This window comes from Apus apus, chromosome 3, assembly GCF_020740795.1.
Source record: "Apus apus isolate bApuApu2 chromosome 3, bApuApu2.pri.cur, whole genome shotgun sequence".
NCBI lineage: Eukaryota > Metazoa > Chordata > Aves > Apodiformes > Apodidae > Apus > Apus apus.
The window spans coordinates 23,550,388-23,567,738 of NC_067284.1; the positions used below are offsets into that span (position 1 = coordinate 23,550,388).

The window sequence follows — 17,351 nt, forward strand, 5'->3', positions numbered from 1 at the left end:
TCAGAGACAGGGAGGGCTTTGGATGCGTGGAACAGCAAGCTTGAAATGCAAAGCAGCACAAGAAAAAGATGGTGGTTCAAGAGCATCATGTCTATCACTGAATGAATGAAACAGGGACTTGGCTGCAAACCTGATTATCTTTTGCAGAAAATGGCTGAGGGAAAGGTTGGCGAGTTTAACAAAAAAAACCCTGATACCCCGGAAAAGGAATGATCCAGAAACAATTTCCAATCCATACGGTATTTCGCTTGAGAATAGTTTGGAAAGTTGGCTGACACACTGAAAGCTGAAGGAGATGACAAAATATAACCTGCTGCTTCTGAGAGAGCTGTTAGAACTTGGAAAGCATTCCATTCGCTATGTTTAAAGTTTCTGCGACCCAAATGAACAGCACAAACGCAAGCGTGCGCATAAAGCCTCCTGTCAAGGACCTGCTGCCCCCTGAACGGCCTAGAGAGCACGACAGGTTTCATTCCGCACCGTTTGCACAGCCCCAGGACCACAAACAGGACAAGCAGGCTTGGTCTCGGAGCACCCCTGTCCCTTCTCCCTCTTCCTCTCTCTTTCCCCTCAAGCTTTCTGCCAAACGCTTTGGAAACCCGGGCTGGGCCCCGTTTCCCCCGGGTGTGTGCGGCCGCGGGCGAGACGCCCGGCTGCCCTCACGCCTGTGCCTCCCCCGAGCTGTCGCCGGGTCCCCGAGCCTCCTCAGGCGCTTCTCGCCCACCTCGCAGCGCAGGCGGCTGCGGGGCGCACCAAGCCCGCACCAAAGGCGGGCAGCCCCCGCCGGGCAACCTCAGCGCCGCGCTCGGAAGGGTGAAGCGGGGGAGGTGAGGAGAAGCTGCAGCCTCACGGCGGCCCCGCCGCCGGTGCCCGCCGCGGCCGCGCTCTCTCTCTGCGGCGGCCGCCGCAGCAGCCGCGGGAGGGGCGCGGCGGGGGTGCCGGCAGGACGGGCTCCGCGCTCCGCCCACCCAGCGCTGCTCGGGGCCGGGCTGCGGGCAGCGGCTGCGGCGGGCGCGGGGCCCGAGGGCCCCCCCCTGGCCGCGGGGCTGCGCCGTACCTGCGGCTGGTTGCCCGGCGCTCGGCGAGCGCCCCGGCGGCGCGCCATGGGCACGGTGCCGTCTGCTCTGAAGCACTGCCTCAGCTACCAGCACCTCCTCAAGGAGCAGCTGTGGATCGGGGAGCCGGCCGCACCGCCCCCGGCGGCTCCGCATCCCGGGCAGGTATCGGCGGGCGGGGGTGAGGGGATGGGAGGGCGCCGGGCCTGCCAGGGGGAGGCCGGGGCCCGCAGGGCGCGGGGGTCTCCGCCGCCGCCCCTCGCCCCCTCACGCTCGTACCCTTCCGTCCCTGCTGCCTGTCCCCAGCCCTCGCCCCGCTGCCTGCCGGCCTCGCCAGCCTTCCCGCCGGGTGCAAGGGGCAGCATGGGTGAGTGCGGGCCTCTCTCCCCCCGCCTCGCCGCTGGGCCTCTCCTGGCCAATACTGCAGAAGGTGGCTGTCTTTAAACCATCTGGCTGGTAGTGCAACACGCAGCCTGGCATCTCTAGTGGCGCCGGGGGCAGGGATGGGGCGGCATTAAAGAAATCCGCTCATTTGTGTCGCCCTCACCTGTTCCAACCCACAGTGTGAAAAGGAGAACTGTAGGGTGACACATATTTGGCAAGGCCACAATATCACCCTTGCTTCCCGGAGTTTGTGTGTCTCAAACCGGCAGGTGGTGGGCCCGTCTGCTGTCGGGTGGAGGGGTCACTGCAGAGTCAGCTCCTCTGGAGAAGCTGTACCCTCCTTGTGGCCTGGGGTGCGCTGAGTGCCGACGGGCTTGTCACGGAGGGGTGAGTGAAGGTGGTAGCTTGCTCTCCTGTCCCTCAGCTACCATCAAGAGGTGCGGAGGGGAGCTGGAGATAGCGGGGAGTGGGAGAAGTTCGGTGGTGAGAGATATGGGCAGGTGGCCAGATGGTGACCGTAGGGCATGACTGTCCTAACCATGTCTTTAGAAGGAAAGAAATGAAGGAAGGGGAAGGCTACTAGTGGCTTTTAGGGAGGAGGTGCCTAAATCTGGAAGGACATTGAAGAAAGGTGTCAATATGAAGCACTCAAAGAAGGAAATAATTCTGAGCATGGCCTTGCCTTTACAACATCCTTATTGTTGGGGCATATTGTTTCTGAACTGTCATTCCTTCTGAGTCTAACTCCAGTTATCAGATATTGCTTTAAACATTAAAAAACACGTAGCAAGCCTAGAACAAAACTAGTTTAAAAATCCTGTCTTTAAAAAAGCAATTTTTGTCCATTGCATCTTTCTTCCGTGTTCTACGCCTTTCAGATATGCTGGGGGTACATCTTCCAGTTTTTCTGTGAGTGAAACTATTAGGTAACAATGTAACTTTACAGGTGGGAAGGTCAGGAAAAGTAAGATGTTCTGAGTGCCGTGAGCGCTGGCAGCATTGCAACTTTGCTTCAAAAGGTCTGGGCTTGATATCTCAAAAGCTGCATATATGAAATACCCAAAGCACTACTATTCTCAGCACAGAGCTTTGTATAGGTGAGCTCTGTACATTCTATACATGATGGCTTTCAGCTATCACCGTTCCCTGAGAATAGTGTTTATCCAGCATTGATTTTTTTTTGGAAAAAGTAAAACATAATTCCTTCAGTTGTTTCTGTAAAAGGGAAAAAAATGTTTTTTTACTGTAAGAAGAAATAACATAGAACAAAAGGACTTTATGTGTCAGGCATGAAGCAAAGCACTATAATCCTCTTCATCTGCTCTTGCAAGATTTTTGTGCACCATTTTCTTTCAAAAGATGTGAATGTTTTTTCAAAAATCCTTCAAAATACCTTGATATGCCCCTTGATTGCATCAATCTCAGCCCCCTGACAGACAAAGCATCTGGAAGGTTCAATGACTTTTTCAATAGAGAAGGTCTGAAGTCAAAGACAAGCAATAATATCTTCCCAGAAAATCATAGGTAAAAAAAAAAGAAAAAAAAAACACCAAAAAGGCTTTCTTTATTGTAATGGATACCTGCAGCTTTTGCAGTGTTTTTTGCAGTGTTCCTCTTTAATTTTCATCAGTATTTTTCTTCCTCTAAGAATACAGAAATATATCCTCCCCAGCAAACAGCAAACACAAGAATTTGCTGCTTATCCTTCCTGTGTACATTGATGTGGTTGTAAGCTGTACAGTCTACCGAGCCCATTGACATTAATTAAATCTGGAGTTAGTCACTGTTAATGTTTTAACATTTGCTTCTGCATTACCTCAAAATGAGTTTTGTAATATGATTTTAATGCTTCAATCATTTTCTTATTATACACTGGAACAGGTTAACCAGGGATATTGTGGATCGCCTCTTCCTGGAAGTGTTCAAGGCCAGCTTGGGTGGGGCTTTGAGCAACCTGTTCTGGTAGGAGATATCCCTGGCCATGTAGTGATGTTGGAACTAGGTGATCTTTAAGGTCCCTTCCAACCCAAACATTCTGTGATTCTGTGATTCTTTACTTTATATGAATCTTTAAATTTCTGTTTTTCTCACGCAAGTGCTTAAACAACCCATGAATATTTTCTGTTTGCTTGAGTGCATTCTGTACCAATCCTGTCAGGAAAAAGTATATTCCTTTTTACGTGATCTAGAAACCATATTAGCTCAAGTGATGGTTATAAAAAATGCATTACAATTATGGGGACACCACTGTAATGCACTTATGTGGGTACACCAAGAAATAAAAGGGTGGAAGAGGCTTAAGGTGCAAGAACAGTTACCCTGAGATAACTTAATGCTTTCATGGCTGATGAAAATAAGGAGTTGATTTTCTTGCTGAAATATGTTCAGGAGTTTTTCATGTTTGTTCATTTTTTAAACACAAAGTGAAATGTCAGCATTATTAGTGTTGCTACCAGAGCTATTGTAAAACTAAAATAATTCAATTTTGCTGACAAATCCCAGATATATAAAAAATTTGTTATATACTGTGCTGACTCATTTATAAAGGTCCAGGTTTAGCCACTTGGAGCTGTATTTGAGGCAAAGTAATGGGCCCTAGAGTGACTAGTGGGATGTCTTAGTCTTTGTTTTTCTTTAATTTTCTTTTTTTGTTTAGCTAAGAATTTTATAGTATTATTACAACTGTATTTGACTTTAAAACATAGGGATGCTTGAGGAGTATAGTTATTTGGAAAGGTGAAAAGCAAAAGATAATTGGTCTAATGGCTAGATAGAAAGTAAATAGAATTTTCTCCTATCTATTAGTAGAATTTACTAATATCTATTTCACTCTTATTTAGACTTGTCTATGCTACATAAAAATACTATTGAAGACCTGACCTAGTCAATGGGACACAATATTCCTATTGCAGTATCTTAATTTTATTCCATTTTCTTAATTCCTTAATCTTGTTTGCTTCAGAAATAGTCTTACATTTCATACATGAGGATGCCAGTTTTGCTTCATTCTCTTAGCATTACCCCAGTGTATACTGTTTTTATTATTAAGTCTGATTCATTTTATATTAAAGGGCTGATTAATTTTACTAAATAGGAGCTATAGTTACATGAGAGTGCTAAAGACGGATTTATATCAGAACTGTAAAATGTGCTAGGACCTACCTGGAAAAGAGGTGGCAATCGATGTTGCAGCATTAGTGATGTTTCCACAGTGACGGAGGTTGCTCCTGATGGTGACTCATAGCCCTCGACTGGAATTTGTAATGTACTTTGTGTTCATTTTCATAAATAGCTCTAGCTGAGAAGCGGGGAGGAAGGCTGGCTGTTCATCTGCTGCTGATGGTTGTCCTCTGGCTTAGCAGGAACATTCTGGCTGAAAGGAGAGATGGTCTGAGAGCAACTGACATTGGTCTCATCCTTTTCATGTAGGTTAAAATGGACTTTTAATGCATTAGAAATATGCTAAGGACACAGCAGATAAGAGCTGGATGGCTAAAGAAGTGGTGTAAAAGACTGGGATGAAATTCAAGGATACAAAATGATTAGGTATTTTGAGATTAATAACCCAAACTAGAAACTGTGATATTATCAGTTAGAAGTGATTGAAGAACCTTGGAATACTCAAAAATCATAGGAGGATCATAAGCTGCCAATACAGTACAGCTGTTAAAAAAATCAAATTAAGTCCTTGGATGTATCAGATCAGGTATTTCCACTCAAGCAGGAAAATGTTAGTGCCATTGCAAAATACTGTATCTGAGGCTTGTTCAGTTTTGGTTAGTCATATTCAAGCAACTGAATTCCAGCTGGGACAAGTTAGGTCTTGCACTCCTGGAATGATCAAGAAAATGGAGATGAAATGTAAAATTACCTTTTTTTTTTTTTTTGATCTCTAGTATTAAGACATGGAGGATGGGAAGAAGAAGAAAGAGCTGCTTAAAGTAAAGGAATATGTTACCACACACAAACTCTTGTAATCTGTCTATATATTAAATACAGAGTAGCAATTTAAAGGCTAAGTGTTGACAGTTTTCTTTAATACTTTATAATAAAAATAATGAGGGCGAATAGCCTATATGGTTTAGATTTAGAAAAAGGATTAGTGTGATTTCCCTGGTAGTGAAAATTATTGAATTCTTAACAGTTTTTGAAGTTTACATAATAAGGAATAGAGGACTAGATATTTAAATTATGTAAAATTGCGACAATTTCAAATACAGTTTTTAATTACATTCAATGACTTAGAATAGTTTTGAAAAGATAGAATTAGTTAAGATCAGAGTGTCAACTTCAGTATGAATATTCATCTTCCACCACTTTAAATTGGTGCAACCTGCTCTACAAGAGGGTAGTGACTAAACATAGCTTCGTAGTAAGCATCTTTCTCTTAGACCCGTGTGGCTTAATGTACCACTAGCTAGTTGCCTAGGAGGTACAGTATATTAGGAGTTAAACACTTTGGTTAGGGCTACATCAACCACAAGCAAAGCAAAAGTAAGTAAAAAAATAAAACCCTAGTCTTGGTCTGATGGGTACAGCTGTGACTCTAGGAGGCGTAGATCTAAGTAATGCTGATGTGTGCCATGCTATCGTGTAAGATTTCTGTCACAGACTTAGGCTGTCATGTGAGACGCAGTACTCAGAATTATTAACAGTATATCATCATTGGAAAACACAGTGTACTTTGAGAGTTTTATAACTGGAGAAGAACACAAACTCTACATGCTGAATGTGTGTAATAACACACAAAACCTGGGGTCCTCTGATTTAGAATACTAACTTCTGTTTCACTGCATAGGTTGCAATGATTTATATACTACATGTCTAAATATCCAGACCTAAACCATGCAGTCAAAGATTCCCTCATCTCCTCACTGCGTGACAGTCTTGTGTCAAGAGATGCACACAAGTGTCTTAATTTTGCAGTTTTAATTTGCTGCATTTCCCAATATACTACCATGTTTTAAACATATGCTAGAAACCTCTCAAATTTAAAACACAGTGCATATGACAATTATGTATATTTGTCTTAACCACTTTTTGTATTTCATGGTTAATTTTTGATTCAAATTACAGTGTAAAAATTGAGGCATATGGTATTACGCTACCTGGGCAGATAAGGCCTGTCTGTGTTATTTGAATCTTTTAGCTGCACCTCAGAGTGAGTGATTTGAGATTTACTATATATTTCAGGTTCTTTTTATCTCCATGTAATAATGTATTCCAGGAACAAATTCACATTTGCAAGCTTTCCTTAAATAACTAGACGATTTCTGTTTTTTTATTTAATTTATTTTGTTTAAGAAGTAATATAAAAATTTGTTGTCAGCAGTATTGCAGATGTATTTTTATTTATTCTGACAATTACAATATGCAAGAAAAACATAATATTTTACATTAATTTTTTGATCTGCTGAAAATTGCACATAAAATGCATTTTTAATAGGGGAAAAAGAAGGTAGATGCCCTGAACTGTATTGCAGAATTCTTCTTTCTTGACTTTTTAAAAGGATGACAGCATTTAAAGATACTTAATGAAATCAATATGGAGAAAGTATATTAACTACATGGGGAAAAGGTCTTATATCCTTGGGTTTTTTTCTCTCTTCTTTACCCACCATTCTTACCTCATTCATGTTTTCATCCTGAACTTCCAAGGTATATACATTTTATGTTGTCTTTCATTTAATTGAGATTACATAACTGATCACTAAGAAACTGTAATTCCTCATTTCCAGCCCTTCATATTCCTCTACATGTAGGGACCTTGTCAATACGTAAGTCGGTAGTTGCATCTTTCTCTTGATGAATGGAAGAATGGGACTTCCTTTGTTTTGTTACAGATTCCCAAGCACCATTTATTTTTTTTAGTGTTCATAAACTGTAAAGCATACAAAGTTATAAAAAAATAATATAGATAGAGGAATAAAGTAGAATAAATGAGAAATGGCATTTAATACGTGCTGACACTGAAGGTAGTAAATAAAACACAAAACCACACTCCCACTGAATTTAACTGGAGTAGGGCGAGTTCAGTGCTGAGCTCTTTCCAAAATTTTTTAAAAAATCAATAGAAGTTTCCACTTTAGAAGATCCAGTCAGTAAACTCATGCTGATTTTTCAGCCAGGTATTCTTTATGCTCCAGAATAAGAGCTCAGGAACATTGGTGAATGAAATGTTGAAGAGAGAAAGTCCAAAAAGGCTAAGTAGTTGGTTTGCTAAAGGTGCCAAACAGAATGTTAGAAGAGGCTAATAATAAAGTGTAAGTTTGACCTAAATGTAATGAATGACTTTTAGTTCTTTTGTGTCATTGGATTGTAAATAGTGGAAAGATAATAGGAGCCTTTTAGTTGATACAGATTTATGCTATATTGGGATTTTTGTGTGGGTTTAGAACTTCATAATACAGCTGGAAATGCTGTAAAGGATTTAACAGATCTTGCTCTGCAAATTTGGGAATTAAAAAAAAACAAAACACACAGGAAATTTCTACTCCGACCCAACATCTGTTTTTTGGTGAGATCCCGTTTTTTACTTGTCCCACCTCCACCTTCTTCAAAGCCTACATATGGGCACAGTGATGTTCATTTCCTCTCTTGCCAGCTCAAGGAAAAAGACTAATTTCAGACACCCTTTGTGTCAAATCATCGTTTTAAAATCCATACATATTGAGATCATTCTTCTTAATTCATTTTCTCATTGCCTTGGCTGAGAGTGAAGATGAATTACGTGCCTAAGGTCAACTAGATCTGAATTTAATTCCTATTGAAATAAGTAGGAATATTATCTTTGTCTCAGGTTTTAATACGGATTTTATTTACCATTTGTGGATCTTCTAGCTTATAGTTTGGTTGAGGAAATCTCACAAGTGCCTTGTAAGACTACAGTAATTTTGTATTTTTGAACTGTCTGATGAGGTGACAGATAGTAGTAAAAGTCATCTCTGTAGCAGCTTGGATCACAAGTTAGGTTTTTTCCATTTAGACTTGGCTTAAAAGTGGAATGCTGGGTACCTAGAGTGAACTTACATGTATTTTCTCTCAGTTTTAATGACAGAACCTTTTTTGTGTGTGTGTTTTGGAGGAAGGAGATAGCTCCAGTTCTTGCAACATCTGTGTTGAAAGATTCACTTGTTTATGAAAGTGTGTGTTTGAATTTCGGTTTTTGGGTGAGTATTATTTAATGAGACACTGGTGCAATGTTGGTACAGTCCGGAGATAAAGCTGAAATGAGTGCTTGTCACCCTCTGCTCTTTCACAACATAAATATTTGAAGCATTTAAAGATGCTGATCATTCTTTGAAATGTTAGGAATTGAAGGTTATTGAGATCTTTTGATGTGTTAAATGTGGAAGGAGTTACGTTTAAAGAAACTGTGGCGGACTTCAGAAAAGTAGTTATTTAGTACTTCAGGCTGTGTTGAATTCTCTTCTATTGTTTAGCTCTCTCATTCATTTAACAAAGGTGAAATATTTTCTTTAGCATTCTTCTTTTCCCCCAAATGTATATTTAAAAAGATAGATGAAGTATGAACGATAAATGTGTATTAAAGATGGTGTGTGGTATTGTGAACTTGCTGGGGAATGTGTACCACCTTACAATGTGTGCCAATGCACATCATAATGCATATGTGGACCTTGACATACAGTGTAATGAAATACTACACACTCAGTAAGTTTCATGAATTAACTGAACCTCAGAAAACACTGCAACATAAAAATATTCATTTTAAGAATGGAAATAAAAAGCTTATCAAGCACAAATTTATGGGAAAAGGTTCTCTCTGGCTATCTAATCCAGCCATCTTCTGTCACATAGGAAAACTCAGCAGGATATTGGAACTCTGAGAAAGGTTGCTTTATTGGCTGATCTGGAATTTCAGAGATAAGAGCATGTAATATGAGGCCTGTAGCTCTATGATCAAAATCAGGCTTTCATACTGTGCTAAATACCAGTAAAGCTAATTCAGCATTCTTGCTTTTCAGTAAAAGAGAAATATTTTATTACTGCTACATTAATGTGTACTTGTAGAGTCCTTCTGGGGCAGAAAAGTCAAAATGGCATGCAAACTTTAAGTAGTGCAGTGGAGATAAAAGTTTCTTCTATTTTGTAGTATGTTGATCATGACATAAGTTGTGATGAAAAATAGTTTATTAAATATGAGTTTGTGAATCAGATATAGACTTAATTTTTCTTACTATCTGGTCAGAATTTAATAAATCTCAAATCAGAAAACTGACAAAATACATGATTTACATTTCAGAAGAAACACTTTCAGGGGTAGTTCTAAGGGTTCCTTTTCAATCTTAAGGTATTAGTGTTGGAAGTAATCAGCTCACAACTTTTCATACTTTTACTGAGTTAGACAATAATTAATGGCTGAGATTTCAATCATAGTTTGGGACAAAATTCTAATGTGGCAAAAGATGAAAAAGATGCTGCAGGTGATAAGAAGGAAATTATACTTACTGTCCTAATGTTGTAGCTAATATTATTTTAAAATTATTCCCTTGTTCAATGGGGATTTATTTTAAGTTTTGGTGTAAATGAATGAAAGTTACTCCAATTGTTATATTACATTTAAACTGATTACTTGGATTAAATTTACTTCTGAGAGTGATTCTCAGTGGTTATTACGACAAAAAAACCTGGATTTATTACATGTGAAAATTGCTAAAAGGTGCATGGGTAAAAAACTGTGTTGAGTAGCATTTCTTCTTTGTTTGACTGGGCTTTTTTTGTCCACAGATGTTAGCTGTTTTCTATGGGAATAAAGGTGTTAGTTTATGAGTTTCTTGGGAAAAAAAAGTTTAAAGAGTTTGAATACATGAGATGTGTTGACTGAAGTACCAGAGGACACTGGTGGAATGTTAGGTGAAACCCATAGGGAAATAATTCAACAGCAGCATCTGGAAATGTGGCTTTAGGGTTTACTTTTAATGCAACTAGTTAAGATGAGATTAAATATAGGTGTTAGGATGTGAGAAATAGGGGAGCAAGGTAAGTGATGAAGGTATATCATGTGGAACAGTGGGATTAGGAAAAAGATTTAACAGAATCCTCAGCTGATCACAGCTGAATTTTTAAAAGCCTGGGAACATAATTTGTGTTGGACTTTTTGCTGGCTTCATATAAAGCAGAACAGCTTACATGAAGAATTTATTGGGGAAAGAAGAGAGGATAGGCAAGTTCTTTGGCTCTGTTGTGTCTCACTTTTGCCCGAGTGGTGTGAAGAAGACGGAAAGTTAATCTACTAAACCAGCTGGCTCTTGGTTATACAGAGAGGAGTCAAGGGGTGACTGAGAATTGTTTTTTGTCTCCCTGCAATTTTTTCATATTTAGGACTGGATTCAGTTGCCTAAGCCCAGTTGTCTGGTGCCATGTGAGATGCCCTAAGTTAGCTGGAATGGTTTATCGGGTTGGCATATATCAAACAGGATTTATGGGAGACCTTCTGGCTTGGTAGCATATAGTCAAGTGGGATGGAACTCAAACCCAGTAGGTGCCTGTAATTAGACATCTGGCTTGTGTCCTTACTACTCGACTAGTTTGTTTCATAGTCTTTTGGCCATTGCTGATAGCACTGAGAAATAGCTTTAGTCAGCTGGCCATGCTGCATTGCTGATGCCATTAAAGATGCTCTATACCATCCTACTTTGTCCCCAGCTGCCAAAAAAGGCACAGATCCTGTGTCTTACATGCTGTGGTTAGGGAGTCTTAAAACATTATATGTGAATATATAAATTGACTGTACTGGGATACCTGACACACCTAAGTTCCAGTGTCTTGAAGTCCAATTGGAGCCAGCCATTAAGAACATTTCAGGACATTGTGAGCTTAGTGAGTGGTATGGCCAAATGGTCATTTTAGTCCCTAAGTATTATTATCTATCATCAGAGTTTAGAACAATCCTTTGGTGAAGATTATGTGCTGGAGTATAATGAAAGTACAGTCAGAGGTAATACCATCAGATTTTTTCTGATTTTGTGCTTAGTTAACACTGACCCACTGGTTTTATTACCAGTTTTACAAGTCAGATTTCTTTGTCACCTGTTGTACAACTTATCCAATATATGCTTGCTGAAAAAAAAAAATCTTCTTAAATTTGTAAAACCTAGAAGTGGAAGCAATAAAAATGTAGGTAATCTCATAATGCTTTTTGCCATGGCAACACTTAATCTTCTCAAATAGTCTCAAGTGACATGATCTCACTTTGTCGTAGTTTCTCCAGTACCAGTCCATTTTCTTCTGCTTATTCCACTCCACTGTTTTCAGGTTTGCATGATTAGAATATGTTAAAATCTGATTAATACATTGTAAGCTGCACCAGTTCAGCAGCAGCTGTGGCATACCGTTACAAGATAAGCTCATAAAAACTTATAATTAAAAAAAAAATGTTTATTTTAAAATAAGGCATTGCATCTTTTTTCTAAATTTCATGAAAGGAAAATTTTCAGTAGCTTTAATTATTATCAGTTAAATGGGCAGAAAAATATATTATTTAAAATATGCTCACATTTGACTGATTCCATTGTGAAAACAGAACATTTTTATAATGTCAAGAATGGTGTAGCATTCAAGATACCATAATTTGCTTCCTACTGTTGGGAAATTATTATGGTAACACTTTGCAGATGTTATTTTTCTAAAGACCTTTATAAATTTTAAATTCTCCTGAAGGATGGGTTGCGAACAGTGGCTAAATAAATAATCATTAAAATACTGTCATTTTTATCAGTGCCTTTGGGAAGAGAACTATGGAAAACATAGTCGAGGGCCAGCTGTAGTTGAATTAAAGATTTCCTTGATCTTTTAGGTACTGCCTTTGGACACAAGAAGGTGATTTTGATGACAATAATAATTGAGAATAGTTGATTTACTTCCAACTTTTAACTTGAGTTCTTAAAGATCTATGCATAACTCACTTTTATTGACAATGAGGTATTTAAAGAGACTTACCTGATGGTGTAGATGGGCTGGCTTGTCAATGGATTAGTTTTTCCCTCCATTGATATCCGAAAGCATTATAAAGGGCAAATTACTTTCACATGTTGGTCTTTTAAAGATGATCATGCCTCTGCTTTTTCAATGTGTGGAAAAAACACCACTCTTTCTCTCTTCTAGAATTCTGTCTTCAGTCTTGCCCATAAAACACCATACACACCATAATACTATTACCATAAATAATAGTGAAGGAAAGTGTGGGAGGTTTTGGCTCCAGTGTCATCAGTATGCTGTTGATCTCAGTTCTCTGTATCCTTCTCATCCAGCCCAGATGGCAGAGTATAATTGCTTTTCCAGGCTTTAACCAAGATAGGAATATGGATGAAAGTGAGTTGGCTGCAAAATAACTTGGTTAATGGAGAAATGCTGCTTGTTAGCCAAGGGAAGCATTTAGGGAAATAGGAAAAAGGTAATGTATGCACCACGTTCTGAAAATACTTTCTTGATTTTTGCTAAAGTGTCTGGATATGTTGGCCTCTTACTAACAATGGAAGTCTCTACTATAATTTATTATTTATGATCCTATTATAATACAAATCTAACTGTGGTTGTCTATGCCTCTGTTACCACCTGACTCTCATAATACATTCCCTTCATTATTTTGCAAGTTACTGAAAATTATCTGTGACTTCAGCATATCTGTCTGCTTTTTTTGTTGTTTGAAGTGTTAACTGTACTTGACACTTGTATTCAAACTTCTGCCCATGTGCTCTTCATTTGTTGAAAATAACAACAAATGTTTTTAGAAGATGGCAAATCAAGTAATAAATTATAATTTGGGAGGTTCAAACTCATTGAGGAGATGTTTTTTTGGCAGATTTGGTCTATTTTTTTGTTCTGTTGGGTTGTGAGCAATTTAATGTAAAATACCAACATTACCAAAGGTTCTTCCTTGTTTTCAAAGATTGTTAGTGGTCTTTGGGCTTGATTTTATCCTTCTGAGTATTTTTCCTGTAATGCCACTACTTTTTTCAGAGAATCCAACATCATGGCATAGAGCTGGACTGCAGTTGCTCTTGGAGCCAACTGCTCCTGCTGGGCATTTATTCCCCAGCTTCTGAGATTTTTGTTTTTCAGGACTGTCAGAGCAGCAGTTTTGATAGCCTGCATCTGCCTGTGGAATTTTCTGATTCACTGGAGTTTGTGTTCAGCAAATTTTAAGCCATGACCACCAGAAATGTTTGTATGACTCTACTGGCACGTGACAAATTGTTATTCTTGGCAGTATAGTTAGAATGTAGCATGGACTGTCATGATTTTGATAATTGCAATTTAAAATTAGTAACTTCATACAGTTGAAGTGCTCACATTTCTTACCTCTGCTTACTAAAGGGAAAGGCTGTTAGCAGACTGTAACTATCTTCACATCATATTCATTTTTAGCCATATTTTCCAGCATGCTTTCACTGGCTTTGTTTAAATTGAGATATCAAAATATTTGAAGAACAATAGGATTAAAGCCCAATAAAATATGGAAATTAATACTACATCTAGAACATTGATATTTATATCTATATTGCCCCTTAATATATATTTCTTAGATTTGAAATAATACTAATAATTGCATTTTATGTAATAACAATATTATGTATGTTTCTTCATTCATGTTTATATTTTGAGTAAGTGGTCTTAACAGATTTTGCTCTTTAACATTTTTTAAGGTGGGAAATACAGCTTTTATTAATTTTCTAACCAGCATAGCAATCACTGTGATATGACCACTGGCCATGTTGTTTTCTGTCATTCTATTGTGTCTCTGCTTTGCACAGCTTAGGAGGGTTGAAAGCAATATATGAAAAGTTACAAAGCAAGGACCTAATCAGTACTGAAGCTAAAGAATATAGACAAACACCTGTGCTGACTTCAGATATTGAAGAGATCAAGGAGAAAACCCAGTTTATGCAGAAACTTATAAGGTTGTAAAGAAATGCAGGATAATATTGTTGCAAGGTCAGTTTGATAAACCATGTAGTTTGTTTGACTAAGAGTAGTAGTTTCAGAATGCATTCCAAACCCATGGCATGAAAAAATAAGGAATCTTTAAGCCTGTTTATTACTTCTGGACTTGGCACTTCCTCATGAAAGTGGAAGATGAGGAATAGTCTAAGAATGATTGTCAGTCTTTGATGTGATATGAAAGGTACAAAAGAAAGCAACTTTCATCCTCTCATGTATTTAAAATTATATTAATAAATTATTAGAGCTTATTAATATGCTTTAAAAATAAACACAGAAGTAGACACCTCCAAACAGTATTCAAATATATGACTACCCTTTCCATTAAACAAAATGGAAAGAGCCAGGGTTTCAGTTTATGTGTTTTTGTAGTTCAAACCGAGTTCACTTGAATTGGTTATATGAGGCAAGTTATATGCTGGAGGCAGCTGCAGGTTTTGTTTGCATGTTTGAGTGGCTAAGCACATCCACTGTCAGCAAAAGGGTAAACTGCAAATCATAGAGAACAATATTCAGCAGGTGTTTCACACAAAGTATGTGTGAGTTGACCTCTTCTGATCTAGTATAAAGGAAAATAGTCTGAGAAGTGAGGAATTCTTTCTCTTATTCCCTCTGTTAGACTCCTGCAGGCAGAGATTATATTGATTTATTAACTCTGTAACTCTTTTGGAAAATGTGCTATTTTGTGTTTGGCCTTAAAGAAATGTCCTTTCACGTGGCAAGAAGTTGCTTATTTCGTTTGCTGCATCTTGTTACATTTTTCTAAGACCTGGGAGATACTGTTCTGTGAAATCAGTTTGCACACTTAGTACCCCTCTGGTGATTCTCTGTGCAGCAAGTGATTTAGCACAATTGCATATCATGCCTCAGTTTTCTCTTTTATGAGAGGACTTGTATTTGTGTATCAGACAGAGATCTTTTACTGTTAGTTGGATTTTGGTGTATTTTTTTGTGTCAGACCCTTGTTTGTTGCTTGAACAAAACATTATCCTTTGGGTTTACTCTCATAGCATCTGATAGTTGTAGTCGCCACTGGGTAAAGAAATGGTGCAGCAGGATCAGAGAGAGTTAAGTTAAAAAGCACTAACATTCAGATGTAGTTTATGACTTCTGCTGCTGTAATCTGGAGCATGTGATACAACTGTCCTCCATCAACAAAGCTTCTACTTTACAGTGCTAGCCATTAACAACTACTGCACTTTCTTTTTAGGTGCAACTGATAGAAGGAGGCAAAGAGAGGGAGATATAGGCTGCATTCTGCTCCAATGTCAAACTGGAAAGTCGGTCCATGGATCAAGATCAGGATCAATGTCAGTTCTCTGCTTACAGAGGAGTTATGGGAAAGCAAGGAGGAAATAATTCAGTTATCTGAATTGGTTCTAATGCATAGCTTGAGCAGAAGAATAGAAATGGTGCCAGTTGCTCCAAAGAGATGCTCTGAAACAGGAATGAGGATGCTCTTCATTGGACTGATGCAGCTTAAATATCCATGTGCTACATGTTGCCTTTCATATACCTGGAAAATTGTTGATGTGTAAGGTTTCAGTTGCTGAGAGTACGTTTTGGATTGAAATGATCTACTGCAAGGGATAATATTACTTCCTCTTTCCTGTGTATTTATCTGTATTCCAGTTTTTAAGTGAGGAAGAGTTTAGAGGCAAAGATGAAGTGTGGCATCAGGATGGATTGGGAATCATGTCAGCTAGGAAGCATGAAAACATAATTTAGAATGATAAAAAGAATACGTTATCTACTGAGCTCTTGCAGGAATTCAAAAGAGATTCCACTGATTTTTCTTTGTTATACATTAGTTTATATCATTTGAGGAAGATGTCTATTTTGAGGTTAAGACATCTGAATTAACATGCAATTAGGTATCTGCAGCAGCTGAAGTTCCTGTGATAGCCAGTGCAGAGTCCTAGGACAGGACTCGGCTGCCTAAGTGTAGGTGCCTGGTGCCATTTGAAACACCTAGAATATATGAGACATGCTTATTTGCTTATTGGGTAGGCATATATTGTGTCTTGTAGAATGCACAAGAAACCTGTTGCCTTCTGGATTGGCATTCAGTTCCCCAAGCAGTTTTGCAAACCTCATGATTGACATCATCACCCACTGGGTGTGAACCTTGGCATGACCTGAGTTATTCTTTATTCTTTATCTCCATCAGGCATATTAAATAAAGTTCCTTTGGCTGCAGTGGGAATTTAGACATCTAGCATGCCTAATTTAGACACCTGCATGGGGGAAAACATTTAGAAGCTCAGTTCAGTAGCCTAACAGATGTGCCTGGTACTATTTAAGATGCCCAGCAGTGTATAGACAACTTGATAGATTTTAAATGAGACCTACAGTAAATGGGCAAAATGGGACCCATGCCCTTCCTAGGCAGCACGTGGAGACTGGAAATTTTTAGTCGTCCAGAATGACTCCAGGTACCTATGTTTACACAGCAAGAATGAGCTGAGGTTTCTTAACCTTGAACTGAATACTACTCTGCTGTAGCTTTGGAAGACCTATTCTAAAGGATTTCCAAATTAATGGTAATAATAGATGGTATTTTGCTTTTTTAAATTTCTAACTGTATGTCCATGAGTACTGTAGTTAAGAGTGTGACCTGAATTTTCTAGTTTTGTGTAAGAATATTTTTTACAGTCTGTGGAGCATTCCTGATTAATGTTAACCTTTTGAACTGTCAGTTCACCAGTTTTCTGTTTACTTAATAGAATACTTTGTACAAAATATAATTTTATAATTTCTAAATGCAAGTAATCATTTTTTGTTATTATTTGTTTGCTAATATTATTTGCAATTTATCACCTTTGTCTTTAAAATTTAAGTCCTATTTGTAAAGAGGATTAGATGAAATAACTGGCCACTCCATCAGCATAAACATTTACAATTTAGTTGAATCCCCTGTGTTTAAAATAATATTTCTGCTATTTTCATATG

At 38.6% G+C, this 17,351-nt stretch overlaps 1 protein-coding gene across 3 annotated transcripts in view; it reads left to right on the forward strand.

Annotated features, from left to right (window-relative positions):
* Positions 1 to 1,070: 1,070 nt before the first annotated feature.
* HMGCLL1 (3-hydroxymethyl-3-methylglutaryl-CoA lyase like 1) overlaps positions 1,071 to 17,351 on the forward strand; it is an 83,878-nt gene continuing 67,597 nt past the window's right edge. Inside the window, exon 1 of one of the 3 annotated variants that reach the window (XM_051615392.1) lies at positions 1,071 to 1,220. In XM_051615392.1, coding sequence (XP_051471352.1) covers positions 1,104 to 1,220 — 117 coding nt within the window. In that variant the 5' untranslated portion in view covers positions 1,071 to 1,103. The remainder of the gene's footprint in view (positions 1,221 to 17,351) is intronic. The other 2 variants (XM_051615390.1, XM_051615391.1) reach the window with 2 other exon arrangements.